Source organism: Puma concolor, chromosome B4 (assembly GCF_028749965.1).
Source record: "Puma concolor isolate L17-30 chromosome B4, mPumCon1.1.hap2, whole genome shotgun sequence".
NCBI classification, from domain to species: Eukaryota; Metazoa; Chordata; class Mammalia; order Carnivora; family Felidae; genus Puma; species Puma concolor.
Genome location: NC_141673.1, coordinates 6,515,625 through 6,532,130, shown reverse-complemented (window position 1 = coordinate 6,532,130; position 16,506 = coordinate 6,515,625). Strand labels below are relative to the sequence as shown.

Below are 16,506 nucleotides of genomic sequence, written 5' to 3'. Positions count from 1 at the left end.
GCGCCCACCGGGCACGCGCGGGGCGGATGGGGGGGCCCCTAGCTCCCGACCCCGCGGCCCCGTCCCTGCCCCCCGCGCCCCCTCCCCGCCTACCGTGCTCAGCTGGGCCCCCATGGTGGCGCAGCTCCTCGCTCTCTCCGCCGCCGCCGCCGCCGAGACAGTCGGGCCGCCGCGCCCAGGGCCCGCCCCCTGGCGGCGTCACCCTCGGAGGAGGGGCGGGGCCGAGCGGGCGGCCCCGCCCCTCACGCCGCCGCGAGGAAGGGGCGGCGGCGGGGGGACCCCGCGCACGGCACGTGGCCCGGGGTGGGGTCGCCCCGCTAGCGCTCGGCCGGGTTCGGGCCCGCTGGGCGGCCTCGGGTGGGACGTCGGCCTTACCAGGGCCCCCCCCTCCCCCCCCCGACTCGTCGCCAGAGAGGGGGAAGGTGGCGCCCTCCCGCGATGAGATCCGGAACTTAAAATCCGGAAACCACCAGGCCACGCCTGGCCTAACTTCGCAGGGTGGCCCTGAGCGCGGTGCTGGGCCTCACAGGCCTCCATATTCCCGACTCGGTTTAGTTCAGGCCCCCTCCAGGCCTGTGAACGTGCTGTTCTCTCTCTCCGGGACACTATCCCCAGCTGCCCCAGGGCCAGCCTTGGCTTACTGTTTGGCTGTCAGGTCAGCTTTTCCCTAGTCAAGTCCTGCCCTAACCCACCCCCCCACCCCCGTCTCCAGGCTGACCCTGTGTCTTCGTAGCACTTCGCTTGGAGCTGAAGTCATCCCGTGTGTTGTATCGGGGATGGTCTGCCCCCAGCCCCACCGCATCCCAGTGGACTGTGGACTCCTTGGGGGCAGGACTCTGCTCTGAAGTCCCTTGCATGCATGCCCGGAGCCTAGCACAGAGCCTGGCATACAGTAGGTGCTCAATACTTGTTGAATGAGTGAATTTAACAGTATCTCCTCTGTGTAGGCCCACGATGGTCCCTGGGGGGCTCTCTGGCCCTAGCCTCCTGGAATGGTCTTGGACCCGGATGTGAGCTCCTGATAATCTGACTTGGTCAGGCTGCCAGGTGATGTGTTCCTGCAGCATGGTTCTCGCCAGGCGGAGAACTGGGCCTTCCAGGCAGAAGGAACTGGGCAGAGCCAGGAGGTAGGAACAAGGTGGACAGACACAAGGTCACAAAAGCCAGAGGGACTGGAACAGCGGAGCTGGGGGCACAATGGTGTGATGTGAAGTCGGGATGAGGCAGTATGGGGGCCTGGGTGGAGAGAACTGGAATGTGGGGGACTGTGGGGAAGATTTAGGCCTGTGGGGCAGTGAACAGCTGGTTTTAAAAGAGGACTGGGGACAATGGAGAGAGGGACAGAGAAAGAGATCTGCTGCCTTAGACTACAAGGGTAAACGTGACAGCAGATCAGTTAGGCATGATTTCAGTTGTATTGGTCACATTTTAAAATTAATTATTATTATTATTACTATTATTTAGTAATCTCTATGCCCAACATGGGGCTCAAACTCACAACCCTGAGATCAAGAGTCGCATGCTCCACCGACTGAGCCAGCCACCGACTGATCAAAATTATTGATCACAATTTTAAGATCACAGTAGTTCTGTTTCTTTGGAGAGGGAGGGCTAGATTTCTCCCCAGACTCCACGGGAACTGCTCACCTCCTGCAGGACAGTAGGGCGGCCATAGTGTCGAGGGGTATGTGGGGAGCAGAGAGAGGGGCTGGGATGACATTGATTAGGTGGCCCCCTCCTGCTGTTAGAACTCAAATCAAGGGGCGCCTGGGTGGCGCAGTCGGTTAAGCGTCCCGACTTCAGCCAGGTCACGATCTCGCGGTCCGTGAGTTCGAGCCCCGCGTCGGGCTCTGGGCTGATGGCTCGGAGCCTGGAGCCTGTTTCCGATTCTGTGTCTCCCTCTCTCTCTGCCCCTCCCCCGTTCATGCTCTGTCTCTCTCTGTCCCAAAAATAAATAAAAAACAGAGAAAAAAAAAATTAAAAAAAAAAAAAAAGAACTCAAATCAAGCAGGTAGTTTTAACTGCCATTCACTGGTGTGACAGGCTCAGGCCTTCCCCATTCAGGGTCTTCCTCTGTGGGAGGTGGGGGAGGGCACAGTGTCTTTAGGACCACTTCTTTTTTTTTTTCTTTTTAATGTTTATTTTTGAGAGAGAGAGTGTGTGTGTGTGTGTGTGTGTATGTGTGTGTGCGCTCAGGGAAGGGCCAGAGGGAGAGAGGGGGACAGAGGATCCGAAAAGGACCCTGTGCTGACAGCAGTGACCCGGCCGTGGGGCTGGAACTCACAAACCGTCAGATGTCATGACCTGAGCCAAAGTCAGATGCTTAACTGACTGAGCCACCCAGGAGCCCCAAGACCACTTCTAATTCTGATATTTTATTTCTGGGTGTGCCCTCAGGCTTGGAAAAATACCCAACGGACAGAGAAATTGCAAAAATAGTACAATGAACTATCAGATTCCCCAGCTGTTACCATTTGACCTGTCTCTCTCTCTCCCATCCTCCCTATATGTTTGCTTTTGCTGAGCCATAGAGAATTGCAGATATGTGACCTTCACCTCTGAATACTTCACCACATTTCTGCTAAGAACAAGGCTGTTCTCTGACATACCACTGTTCAGTGATCAAGTTCAGGAACTTTAACATTGATACAATACTGTTACCTAGTCCCGGGTCCACGTTCCATTGCCCCAGATGCCCCTGTAATGTCCTTTCCGGCTGTTATTTTTTTTTTCTGGTTCAGGGTTTAATCCCAGGCTAAGCGTGGAGTTTACCTGGCAGGTCTCCTTCGGATCAAGGGCAGGTGATGGACTGTTCCCTGTTGTTGCCCGGCCCGGTCTACCTACAATAAGGTAACTTCTCCTTGGATGCTGTGTGAATGCCCTGGTCCCCAACAAATTTTGATCCAGTGGTTTTAGCATGTGCGGATGCTGCTTGCCTGAATCAATTATCACTGAGGTGGTTTAACTGGTTTACAAGGTGCTTTGGGTTGGGGGAAGACCTTCATCCTAATCATTCCTCAAGGTCCTTCCATGGGCCAAAGAACAGAAACTCCCCCCAAGCCTGCTTGCCTTCTGGGCACGCCCTGCCAGCTGGGAATCCCCTACTCTAATCAGGTGTTTGATCCTTGGGAGAGACTGAGAGGATGGAGAAACCATTAGTTTCATTTGCTAGAAGAGGAAGCTGAGGCCCAGGCAGAGGAGAGAAGCGGCCAGTAGTGGAATAGCTCCTCCCGAGGAGTCTCTGGGCTCCATGGACGAGGGTGGGCGTTTGGGAAGGAGACTTTCAGGCAGAATAATGGGCAGGGTTTCTGGGTCCAGGTTGGGGCTCTCTGACCCCTGACAGCCCCCCTCCCCGGTCCCTGTTATCTGTGTAAGATCTGGGTTGCCAGGTTTCGCAGATAAAAATATAGGGTGCCCAGTTAAATTTGAATTTTAGTTAAACAATGAACTTTTTTTTAGTAGTTAAGTATGTCCCAGTTGCTGCACCAAAAATTACACTAAAACCTCATGATGTCTAGGATGTTTGGACTGACAGTCGGGTTGCCAAGTAAGATATAGGACATCCAGTTCAATTCTAATTTCAGGGTACCGATGAATAATTTTTAAACTCAGATGTAAAGAATAAAAGTATGTGTGGCAGGTGTTATCAGATGCAAGAAATGAGGCAGGTGACATTGGTGGGCCTTGAATGCTGGGATGAGCTGCCCTTCTGTCAGAGTAGATGACACCCCTGGAAGAAGGGACTTGAGCTTGGAAGGCCCTTGCCAGACAGTTCTAGAAAGCTCCCTCTGGGGACATCTGGCTGGCTCAGTTGGTAGAGCATGCGACTGTCGATCTCGGGTCGTGAGTCCAAGCCCCAAAGAGAAAGCTTCCTCTGGCTGTGGGAGGCGGGGAGTGTGGGCAGAGGCGAGCAAGACTGAAGGTCAGGGACCAATCAGGGGGCAGCTGCAGTGACCAGTGACATGCCATAAGGTTCAGACTAATGCTCAGGGGATGTAAAGAGTGTTCAGGGGGCAGGACCTATGGGGCCTGAGGTCCACCAGCTCAGGAACGTGGGCAGGAGGCCTCTGGCCTGGCATGAGCGGGGTAAGTTTAAGGGGCTGTGGGAGAGGGGGCGGGGAAGGCCTGAGAGTCAATGGGGTCCGGCATCTGGAGTTCAGAAGGGGCCAGGCCCGAGGAGAGAATGGCTCCGGGGCGGGGAAAGAGGGACACAGGGCTAGGGTGGGGCAGGGGGCTGTGCAGCGGGGACCCGGGAGGCATTTCTGCCCAAATTACTTCCTGCCCTAGGAGGAACTAGGGGAACATAGTAGCAGCAGCTGCAGGGCTGGGGTGGCCGCCTAGCCAGAGGCCGAAGCATTACTGGTGGAATCCAACCGCCTGCTCCGTGTGTGAAAGTGCTGGGACAGGGAGGGTGTGCTGGGACAGGAGGTCAGCCCCAGGGTCACCAGACCTGTTCTGCCGAGGCCTCTTTGGAAGCCAAGCAGCCTGCTCTGGCACAGTCTTTGTGTGGGCACCTGGGAGGTTGAAGAAACAGGAATCGGGGCGGTGTGCATTCTATGTGGCAACCTCATCAGTTCTCCTCGGAAGTACTCGAAGCACAGTCCCAGCCGAGCTCGGGAGCCAGTCATTTCTTACCCAGGGTATCGTGTGCCCAGCTTACGGAGGAGAGGCCTGGCTCAGAGAGGGAAGAACCTTGCCCGAGGCCACATGTCACAACAGCTGATGGGGGTTTGGGTTGGAGTTTGAACCCGGGTCTGTTTGCTTCTGAAACTCAGCTCTCCCCATGGCCGCCTGACCCTGGAATTAGGCATCTGTTTTCCCTCGTCCTTGTTGGCCTGGGCTGCCTTACAGCAAGTGGCAGGGACTGACTCCGGGGTGGGGAGCTCCGGGTCACTCCCCATAAAATACTGCCTTCTCTAGACCAGAAATTTTCTTTCCTTTTTTGTTTTTAAAGTGTATTTATTTTGAGAGAGAGAAAGAGCACAAGCAGAGAGGGGCAGAGAGAGAGAGGGAGAGAGAGAATCCCAAGCAGGCTCTGCACAGTGTGGAACCTGACGTGGGGCTCGAACTCATGAACTATGAGATCACGACCTGAGCTGAAACCAAGAGCCGGATGCTTAACCGACTGAGCCACCCAGGCACCCCTAGACCAGAAATTTTCAAAATCTTGGCTCTTGCCATGTGACCTTGGGCAAATCACTCCCCTCTCTAGGCCTGTTTTCTTGCCTACAAAATAGACAACCATCTAGAATCTAGATAGAACCTCGCCAGAACGCAGGTCGCAAAGTGCTGGCCGAAGGGTGGCATCCAGCCCACGGGAGAATCTGTTCTGGGTTTTGGCTTCATTTGAATTAATTGCCAACTTAGGATTTCTGGCTTCTTATGATAAATCCGAGGCTTTTGCCGTGTCAGCTTCCAGCCTGGGGGCCCTTCAGGTTCTGATGAGGCTGAGGTTCAGGTCCTCCCGAGGTGCTCCGACAGTGTGTAATTCTCATGCACTCTGCTCCCTGGAAAGCAGGAGTCGAGGGTTCTAGGCTTGGCTCTGCCCAAACCAGCCGTCTAGGGCCAGTGACCACTCCTCTCCGGGACACGTCCACAAACAGGGGTGATCCGCATATCTCAGAAGGCCATGTTGAGGGTTAACTGAGATGCCACATGTAAACTGCTTCTCAAATCTGGGTCTGTGGGCAGGTGGAAATGAGAACTGGAAATGTGATTACCTGAGTGTCTCTGGTATGCTGAGAGCAGGCTGGGGACTGAGAGCTGAATGTGGCTCAGTCCCCAGGGACACACCTAAGCAGCAAGCTGAAAACAGTGGGGAGGAACCCCAGGTCAAGGCCTTTCACTTGCGGATGAAATCAAGGGAGACCTCACAAAAGAGGTGACATTTGGGCTGCCACCACCAGATTCATGTATTCGTTCCTCATATCTTTACCAAGCACCTACTATGTTCCAGGCATCATTCTATGTGCTGGGGGTCCAGCAGTGAGCAAGACAAAAATGCCTTTGAAGAGCTGGCGTTCTCATGGGGGAAAACAGAATAAAGCAGAAACAATAAAAAAAAAAAAAAAAAAAAAGACATGTAATGTCTGGTGGAAAAGGAAAAGCAGAGCAGGGCCAGAAGGAGACGGGGGTAGCAATTTTATGTAGGGGCCAGAGAGGCCTTCCTGGGGTGATGACATTGAAGCAGAGACCCGAAGGAAGTCAGCAAGCAAGCCCTGTGGATAACCGGGGAAAGAGCATTCCAGGCAGTGAGAACAGCAAGTGCAAAGGCCCTGAGGCAGGAGTATGCATGGCTTCTTTAAGAAGCAGCAATCCTGTCGGTTTATTCCATGTCTGTGAGGCTAGCTTTGACCACTTGGCTCAGCCGACGGCCAGGCTTTACCCTGTAAAGCCGTATTGCATTTAAGAAGTCATCTATGGGATGATCCTTTGAGACTGTGATTACGTGATTTGACTTAATCCTCATAAGCAGCCCTTTGACAGTCTTAAAATATGTCTGTAAATTCTTTGACATTCCACCCTTTGAGAGATTGGGGGTTTGGGTCCCCTCCCCTTGAATGTGGGTTCTGTGACTTCTTGACCAATAGAATATGGCAGAAGTGAATACAAATCAAAACCACAATGAAGTACCACCTTACACCTGTCAGAACGGCTAACATTCACAACTCGGACAACAACAGATGTTGGCGAGGATGCGGAGAAAGAGGATCTCTTTTGCGTTGTTTTGGGAATGCAAGCTGGTGCAGCCACTCTGGAAAACAGAATGGAGGTTCCTCAAAAAACTAAAAATAGAACTACCCTACCACCCAGCAATTGCACGACTATTTATCCAGAGGATTGGATAAATACCAAACGTATTTATCCAAGGGATACGGGTGTGCTGTTTCGAAGGGACACACGCACCCCCATGTTTATAGCCGCACTATCAACAATAGCCAAAGTATGGAAAGAGCCCAATGTCGATCGATGGATGAATGGATAAAGAAGATGTGGTCTATATATACAATGGAGTATTACTCGGCAAGCAAAAAGAATGAAATCTTGCCATTTGCAACTACATGGATGGAACTGGAGGGTATTATGCTAAGTGAAATTAGTCAGAGAAAGACAAAAATCATATGACTTCACTCCTATGAGGACTTCAAGAGACAGAACAGATGAACATAAGGGAAGGGAAACAAAAATAATATAAAAACAGGGAGGGGGACAAAACAGAAGAGACTCATAAATATGGAGAACAAACTGAGGGTTCCTGGAGGGGTCGTGGGAGGGGGGAAGGGCTCAATGGGGAAGGGGCACTAAGGAATCTACTCCTGAAATCACTGTTGCACTAGACGCTAACTAATTTGGATGCAAATTAAAAAATTAAAAATTTAAAACTTAAAAAAAAAAAAGAATATGGCAAAAGTGACACTCTACCATTGGCGGGGGTGGGAGGGGCAGCCCATAGGAAATGGGTGGCCTCCACGTCCCGTCTCCTGAGATGCTTGCTCTTGAAACCCGGCCACCATGCTGTGAGGAAGTCCTAGCAGCCCATGGAGAAGCCCCCGTGGAGAGGAGCCCAGGCCTCGGGCCCTCCGCTCACCTGACCTCCCAGTCAACAGCCAGCACCAACTTGCCAGCCATGTGAGCACGCCATCTTGGAAGCAGGTCCTCCAGCCCCCGTTGGGCCACCTCAGCCGGCGCCCTGAGGAGCAGAGCTGAGCCACCCCCTGCAAAGCCTGCTCTAATTTCACACAGGTGAGAGAATAAGAAGACCATTGCTGGTTTACACCACTAAGTTTTAGAGTGGTTGGTCACGCAATTATATTTAACTGGAACAAACCTCACGAAGACAGCCTCCCCATTTTATAGATGAGAAACTGAGGCGCAGAGGATTGAAATAGTTCACCCAACGTCTCATAGCCCCTTAGTGGGAGAACTGGCCTTTGAAATCAGCCTCTTTATGTTGTATTTTGATGACCAGAAGTTCTGAATTTTAATGAAGTCCAATTTGGCGATCGTTTCCTACAGTAAATCTGTTTTGTGTGGATAGGCAGTTTCGAAACATTTTTTTTTTCATATATGACTACATAATATCTTTGGACATTAACACATAATGGTGCTTATTTTTTACTTTATATATATATATTTTTTTTTTAATTTTTTTAACATTTATTTATTTTTGAGAGACAGAGCGTGAGCAGGGGAGGCGCAGAGAGAGAGGGGGACACAGAATCCAAAGCAGGCTCCAGGCTCTCAGCTGTCAGCACAGAGCCCAACGCGGGGCTCGAACTCACAAACCGGGAGATCATGACCTGAGCCAAAGTCCCATGCTTAACTGGCTGAGCCACCCAGGCGTCCCACATAATGGTGTTTAACAGCTGCCCGATGTCCCACTGTGTGGAGTACTAGCCTTTATTTGACTAAGCTCCATGCATAGGTATCTAGCTCTTTCCTAGTTTGTCACCATTTTGGACAATACTGTGGGCAATGCCCTTGCCTGTATCTCTGTTTCTCCGATTATTTTGTAAAAGGTACGTGCTTAGACGTGGAACTGCGTGGGCAAAGAAAGAGCAAAGTTCAAAGCTTCCTGGCAACACGGCCAGACTGCCAGATAGCACGTCGTGTGAGCAGGTGAGAGTTTTCTAGGGTGGCCGTTACCAAATGACGACAAACAGGCTGCCTTCCACGAACAGAAAGCTATTCGCTCACAGTTCAGGAGGCCAGAAGTCTGAAATTGAGTTTGGTTCTCTCTGGAGGACCTGAGGGAGTGAAGTTAGTTCCTACGCCTCTGTCCTAGGCGCTGGCGGCTGCCTGAACTCTTTGGTGTTTCTCAGCCTGTGGCACTGGGGTCTCTGCCTCCATTTTCACGCCGCCTTCTGTCTGCGTCTGTGTCCTCCCCTCTTCTCATAAGGACACCAGCCATTCGATTTAGGGCCCACCCGAAATCCAGGATGATTTAATCTCGAAATCTTTACATAATTACATCTGCAAAGACCTATTTCCAAACGAGGTCACAGGCTGAGGTTCCCGGGGGGACACATCTTTTTTTTTTTTTTTTTTTTTAAACATTTATTTATTTTTGAGACAGAGAGAGATAGAGCATGAACGGGGGAGGGTCAGAGAGAGAGGGAGACACAGAATCTGAAACAGGCTCCAGGCTCTGAGCTGTCAGCAGAGAGCCCGACGTGGGGCTTGAACTCACAGATGTGAGATCATGACCTGAGCTGAAGTCGGCCGCTTAACCGACTGAGCCACCCAGGTGCCCCCGGGGGGGACACATCTTTTTGGAGGACACTATTCAACCCACGACAGAGCTGTTTCGTTGCTCCTTGGCACAGCCGGGTTGGGCACAGGATATTCCCGGCCCGAGTCCAAGCTGGGGGCACCCCGGGGCTCAGGCAGATCTGGGCGGATCTGTCCAACCCCGTGGCTAATGGCTGTTTGTTTGTGTGAGCAGCCAGAGGCCCTGGGAGGGAGCTACCCTTGGGAGCAGGAGGTGGGCACCCGGGCATGACAGCCTTCACCCTTCCAGAGCACCTTCCAGCACCACTGTGCTGGGTCCCATATGTGGTGAGCTGCACCCCAAAACAAAGTTAGCCACTGAGAGAGGGGGCAATTCTGAGTCTATCTCACAGTTTCCATCGTGGGCTGTCGGCCGGCGGGGAGGGGGGGGTCTGGCCTTCCAGGTGTGGCCAGGTGCTATTGTAACTCCGCTAACCCCCGCGGTAAGTGTGGGCTACAGTGGGGGAAACTGAGCTCCTGAGCTATTCAGGAACGCACCCAAGGTTAAGTGCTGGCTGGCTTCAGAGTCCATGATCTTAGCACGCGTGATGTGCTACCTACCGCCCGAGCAGAAACCCGATTCAAACTTCACTAACCAGGGAGGGCTTTACTAAAGGCTCTTTGAAGGAGCTCAACAAATCAAAGGAGGCGCCCTGGGAGAGGCTGGGAATGGCCTGGATGCTGCCAGGACTTGGCTCCTGCACATCTTTCCCTCTCTCGTCCAGGGAGCTTCCTCTCTCCAGTCCTTCTGGGCCCCTTCCCGCAGGGATGCGCCTCCCGCCACCCACCAGACTGGTTTGAGGAAAGAAATCTTAGGGAAGGGCCCTGATTGGTCCGTTTTCTCATATGTCCTTCTTGGGGAATGGCGCTCTCCGATTGGCCCATCTTGGGTCAGGTGCCTCCCCTTAGCCACCATTCTGGTGAGGGAGGTGGAGTCAAGCAGGGGTGGGGTGGGTGGGGGCGGGCTTGGAGGCGGGGTAACTCCCACTGAAAGCGCAGGGCTGGTGAGCGGTGGGCCCAGGAGGGTCCCCAGGAGAAGGGGTCAGCGAGCCAGTGACCACAGGGCAGTTGCAGTGAGCTGACTGCCACCCGCTGGGAGTCACCACTGGGTCCTAGAGCTGGAAAAGACTGCGTTCCTGACTTACTGTGTGACCTGGGCAAGGGGAGGATGGCAAGGTGCTCAGAGAACCTCAGAAGGCTGGGTGACTATGCAAAGGAGGAAGGGAGCCACCGGGTGCCAGGTGCTTTGCCTTTGTGGAGAGATAGGATCAGAGATGGTGATCTGGGCTCTGTCTTCCCCTGTATTTTCCTCCTTCCCTTTCCCTGCGCTGGCTGCCCCGGGGGGAAGGGCCGGGCGGGGGCAGAAAGCCGGCAGCCTGTCTGTGAGAGGAAGAGGGCTTCCAGCATGGTCAGGGCTCCTTGAGAACACACGGAGGAATAAAGGCTCCCAGCCCTGACCAGAGAGGTGGACCCAGGGCTGGGGCAAGGCGCGGGAGGCCTAGGGAGGTCCCCCTCTGGGACATGGCCCTTCTCTGCCCCACGCTGGGATCCAGGGCTTTGGTGGGCAGCTGCACTGGGTTTCAAGCTGGGTTTCCACTCCCACCTCTGCTTGGTTCTTGGACAACGGGACAAGACGTTTCTAATGGCATCTGCTTCCTGAGCGGGCCACACTGCCAGAGGACGGACCCAGGTGGTGTCTAGAAAAGCCCCTGGGCCCCACAGGGATGAGGAGGCAGCAGGGGGCTGCTCACTTTCAGCCACCTTATGCCGATTTCTGAAGATGGGCGTCTTGGCCACAACCTGTGGACCAGCCCCCCCAGCCCCCCACTTGTAACTCCTGAAGACTCTAGAGCTGAGGTTGTGTTTCCTCTAGAGTCTTGAATGAGGTTCATATGAGGACACACCAGTGACCTCACTTTATTCTCACAGCAACCTCTGAGGCAGGAAAGCCTATCATCTTCTTATAGATGAGGATCCCGAGACAGACTCAGAGAGGTCCAGGAGCTGCCTGGGATCACACAGCCCCACAGCAGTGGCTTCAGGAGCACCCAGTCTCTACTGTGATCTCTCAGTCTCCAATCCTGTCCTCTGCTTTCACTCATTTGACAATTTTTTAAAATGTTTGTTTGTTTGTTTGTTTTGACAGCAGGGGGAAGGGCAGAGAAAGAGGGAGAGAGAGAATCCCAAGAAGGCTCCGCACTGTCAGCGTAGAACCCAATGCGGGGCTCAAACCCGAGAACTGGGAGATATGACCTGAGCCGAAATCAAGAGTCAGAAGCTTAGCCAACTGAGCCACCCAGGCGCCCCTCATTTGACAATTTCTTTGAGTGCCAATCACACCCCTAGTCCCTGTGAGATCCGAGGGCATATGGCGGGGAACAGGCTAGGACTCCCTCAAGGAGCTGCAAAGTTCCCTGTTTACTACTTGGGTGACCTAGAGCTTGGCCTCTCCGAGTCTCAGTTTCATCATCGGTAAAATGGCTACAATAACGACGTGCTCCTAATGGCATTCTTGAAAGGATCCAATCAGATCATCTACACTCTGGGAGGAAGCCTCTATGCACCTGTACACTCGAGCGAGAGTTATGCCCCACCTCCCCAAGTTCAGGGCAGCTGCATAAGTTATTTGGAATTGTTCTATCTGTGAGATTTGTCTCCTCTCCCCTCTTCATTTATTTATTCAATCATTGATTTATAACAGTATGGACTTGTGGCTATATTTTTATTTAAAAAAAAGTTTTTCATGTTTATTTATCTCTGAGAGAGGGAGCGGGGAAGGGGCGGAAAGAGAGGGAGACACAGAATCTGAAGCAAGTTCCAGGCTCTGAGCTGTCAGCAGAGAGCCCAATGCGGGGCTCGAACCCACGAACCGCGAGATCATGACCTGAGCCGAAGTCAGGCGCTTAACCAACGGAGCCACCCAGGCGACCCTCATGGCTATATTTTTAAAGAAATTTTCCTGCTTTGGGTTATCGTCCAATTCTCTCCTTCTTTCTTTGGCCATTGGTAACTCTTCCAGTTGGCCCACGTCCCTTTAGCACAGCATTGTGTGTGTTTAAACATTTCCTTGGTTCCTGGTGCTACAAGGTGCCCCAGGCTTATTTCCTATAAATCCTTCCCCAGGCTTAGAATCAGCCATTTCTCCAAGAAGCTTTGGTTCCTCTTTCTGAAGAATGGCATTAGAAACCAAGGTCTGGCTGAAGAACATTCTGTTGCTTGGATATATGGTCTATTTATCCATTCATCTGTATATGGATATTTAGGTCGTTCACAGTTTTTTTTTTTAATTCTTTTTAATGTTTATTTTGTTATTTTTGAGAGGGAGAGAGAGAGAGACAGAGAGACAGAGCATGAGTGAGGGAGGGGCAGAGAGAGAGGGAGACACAGAATCTGAAACAGGCTCCAGGCTCTGAGCTGTCAGCACAGAGCCCGATGCAGGGCTCGAACTCACGGAGCGTGAGATCATGACCTGAGCCGAAGGCGGACGCTTAACCAGCTGAGCCACCCAGGCGCCCCCTTGCTTCTCTTTTTGATTGCAGCCATCCGGTAGCTGCGAGGTGTTACCTCGGCGTGGTTTTGATTTGCATTTGCCTAATGATTAGTGACGTTGAGCGTCTTTTCCTGTGCTTGTTGGCCATTTGCATATCTTCTTTGACAAAATGTCTATTCAGACCCTGTGCCCCCTGTTCATTGGGTTATTTGTCCTAATGACTGCTTTGGGGCACCCCCTTCAATTTGGGGCCTGATGACTCTGTTTCTCTCGCTTTACCCAAGTCCCAGCCTTGACTGAAAGAAAAGAATGGGGCTCCGTGAGGCTTAGTAATGGGGTGCCTCATCAATCCCCAGAGGCTTTCAGTGACCAGGTGCAGGATGACAGTGGGGCGACAAGGAGAAGGGGCCCTAACTCTGGGTGGGTGGGTGTCCTGGTGTTGGGGAGGGGAAGGGGCCAGAGGCTGGGCCGTCACCCACAGGACACGAGGAGCGGGGACCACCAGCGACACCTGTTTATGCACTGGCCCTTGGGAGATGCATCCCACTCTGGCTGTGAAGGTGCTCCCGGAGTCCCTGCAGCTGACACAAAACAGGGGGAGAAGGTGCCCCCCTGGTGGGCACCCCATCTCTCCGTGCCCACAGGGTGCCTGGAGTGCCAATTTGGCTTCTCTCGAGGCCACTCCCACCCGAGTGAGATCCAGGAATTAAGTGTTATGTAAGGTGTTGAAACTTGGGCAAAACAGAAAAAGCGTGGTGGTTTCCATGAGAATAAACTTGAATCCCACGGGAAGGCTTGATACAAGCAAGTTGCTTAAACCACTTCTACAAATTAGGTGGATGAGGTGGCTACGAAATACGGGGAGGAAATCAGCAAAACCCAGGAGGGATCTGTGTGCCCGTGGCTGGCAAACCTCTGGAGGTTCTCGCAGCGCTGTGGGGGCCACGCCTGGAAGTCACAGAGGCCGCTTGATGGGGGTGGGCTAGGCAAGAAGCACGATCCCGTCTCCAGCGGCAGCCCCAGTTTCCAGGAGGGTCTGGGGTCCTCACCAGCAGATCCCGAGGGGATGTCCGCTTACACATGTTAAAGTCAACCGTTGAAGGTACGGTGCTCCATTTGACTCGGGTCCGCTAACTCAGTGAACTTCCTCAGTAACTGACCTGTCTGTGGTCCTGATTGCAGAGGTCAAGACACCTCGACCGTGTGAGGCTTCCTGTGCTGCAGGTACAGTGTGGGGAGACAGAGACTCAGGGCCAAGGAGAGGAGGGAGCACAGTGAGGGCCCGGGGACGCACACAGCAGCCCCGCGTGGGATATGGGCAGGGTTTCCCAGAGGCCACAACTGAGGCTCACGGGAAAGCCGGAGACGCCCCACGGCTGGCTGCCAGACTAGCAGTCCCGGCCTCTTCCCACGCTTCTGGCTGTGGCCCCAACAAAGAGCATCATGGGAACAAGAAATGAGTCCAGAGAGAGTCCCGGGGTGAGTTCCCAAGGCGCCGGCCTCCCAGATTCAGGAGGATTCAGACTCTCGATGCGGCAGAAGCTGGGCAGAGGACAGAACACAGGCTCCACTGTCAGATGGCGTTGGGTTCGAGGCCCAGACCGTCCACCCGCCTCCTGGCTGTGTGACCTTGGACGCATCACTTGGCTGTAGTCTGTTTCCCCATTAGCAGTGTGGAGACGATGACGCCTGTGTGCCTCACACACCACGTCTGTGGGGCCACGCTCCCTCCTCCGGGAGGGGGTACCTCGCAGGGCCACGTGGGTCAGTGGTGAGTGCTCTGGAGACGGAGCTGTTGCTCAAGCCCCTGACACTCAAGAGCCTTACGTCCTGGCTCTCGAGGCCCAGGCTGCCAGCCAAGGTATGGGCTCCTGGCCGCAGATGAAGGGGCCCAGGCCCTGTGGGCATGGGGGTGTGTGGGATGGCCACGGCAGGTTCCCACCTGGTCTAGGGGCTTTGTCTGTCATGGTCATTTCCCCTCTCAAGACCTCTGTTTCCTCAGCTGTACAAAGGTGACAATCCCCCAGCTCTGGTCACCTCCTGGGTAGTTGAGAGGGTCAGAGGAATGCATCCTCCATTCCCCCAACTCCATGCATTCCAGGGCATTCTGACCGATTTGGCCCATCTGAGCCCCACCTCTTCTGTTATGTCCTCGAATGGATTTACTATTCTCCTCAAAAAACAAAAACAGGGGCGCCTGGGTGGCGCAGTCGGTTAAGCGTCCGACTTCAGCCAGGTCACGATCTCGCGGTCCGTGAGTTCGAGCCCCGCGTCGGGCTCTGGGCTGATGGCTCAGAGCCTGGAGCCTGTTTCCGATTCTGTGTCTCCCTCTCTCTCTGCCCCTCCCCCGTTCATGCTCTGTCTCTCTCTGTCCCAAAAAAATAAATAAATGTTGAAAAAAAAAATTAAAACAAACAAACAAACAAACAAAAAAAACAAACCCAAAAAACTTTGTGTCGGGGCCCTGGGTGACTCATTCGGTTAAGTGTCCAACTCTTGGTTTCAGCTCAGGTCATGATCTCACTGGTTCGTGGGTTCAAGCCCCATGTCAGGCTTTGCACTGACAGCACAGAGCCTGCTTGGGATTCTCTCGCTCTCACTTTCGCTCTCTCTCTCTCTCTCTCTCTCTCTCTGCCCTCTCCCACTCGTGCTGTCTCTGTCTCTAAATAAATAAACTTAGAAAAACAAAAACAAAAAACTTGTGTCATCCCAAGTAGAGAACAAGTATCACTTACAAGAAATAAAAAGTAACTTGGGGCACCTGGTGGCTCAGTCAGTTAAGCGTCCGACTTCAGCTCAGGTCATGATCTCGCTGTCCGTGAGTTCGAGCCCCATGTCGGGCTCTGTGCTGACAGTTCAGAGCCTGGAGCCTGCTTCAGATTCTGTGTCTCCCCCTCTCTCTGCCCCTCCCCCACTCACGCTCTGTCTCTCTCTCTCTCTCTCTCTCTCTGCAAAAATAAATAAAACTTAAAAAAGAAAAAAAAGCAACCATAAAGATAGGCACCATGGAAATCATGTGATTCATTTCTAGCCGGATGCTGTTGCCCTGGAGGCCTGGGGTGGGGCTGGGGGTAGGGGTGTTCATGTCTGGATGAAAAGAGTGCTCTGCCAGGGTCGTAAAGGCCATCCACCCAATCGAGGCTTTCTTTTGCCCTGATGAGAAGGCTGGAAAGAGACTTGAAAAGGCAAGAACTTTCTCTCCGTGGGAGTCCACATTAGTTAACGTAGCATGTCCACATAGCGCTAAATAACCCCGGATCCCCAGTCCCAGTGGGTCACGGGTGCACCAGGTGGAGCGGCAAAGGGCTTGCTTGATGAACCTGGAAGTGCCTTGTGCAGAATGGTGTTGGGCTTGTGGCTGAAGGCCTCCCGCTCCCCTCAGCAGCTCCCCTGGGCAGGCCACCCCACACACGTGACCATCTCTGTGAATCAGCACCTGGCTACTCTGGGTTCTTGGTCAGCTTCTTGGAGTCTGGTTAGCAGAAAGTCAAGTCCCATACGGTCCACTTCCGGCCGTTCTGGGAACAGCAGGGGCAGAGGACCAACCATGTGGTAGGGTCCCACCCCTAAGGAAAGAGAAAAAAAAAACCTCAAGGCAACCTGGCTAGACCATACGTGACAACATCCCTCACGACCTTGTAACGGGAGACCATTTCATCAGACTGCCTGTTTGCGTGTTACCATAGATGGGAGACAAAGAGGTAGAAAATATATAAAAAACTACGACGCTACGTGGCGTTCAGGGC

General features: G+C 53.2%; 1 protein-coding gene and 1 long non-coding RNA gene across 2 annotated transcripts in view; one reads left to right on the top strand and one right to left on the bottom strand.

The window, feature by feature from the left end:
* CYB5R3 (cytochrome b5 reductase 3) overlaps positions 1 to 257 on the bottom strand; it is a 28,249-nt gene extending 27,992 nt beyond the window's left edge. The window contains exon 1 of the mRNA XM_086712112.1: positions 94 to 257. Within this exon, the coding sequence (XP_086568238.1) occupies positions 94 to 114 (21 nt within the window). The 5' untranslated portion in view covers positions 115 to 257. The remainder of the gene's footprint in view (positions 1 to 93) is intronic.
* On the top strand, positions 211 to 11,973 carry LOC147578850 (uncharacterized). The gene is made up of 5 exons (XR_015253252.1): positions 211 to 655; positions 948 to 1,127; positions 2,780 to 4,086; positions 8,520 to 8,619; positions 11,417 to 11,973. It is a non-coding gene; the product is annotated as an uncharacterized LOC147578850 (long non-coding RNA).
* The last annotated feature ends 4,533 nt before the right edge of the window (positions 11,974 to 16,506 follow it).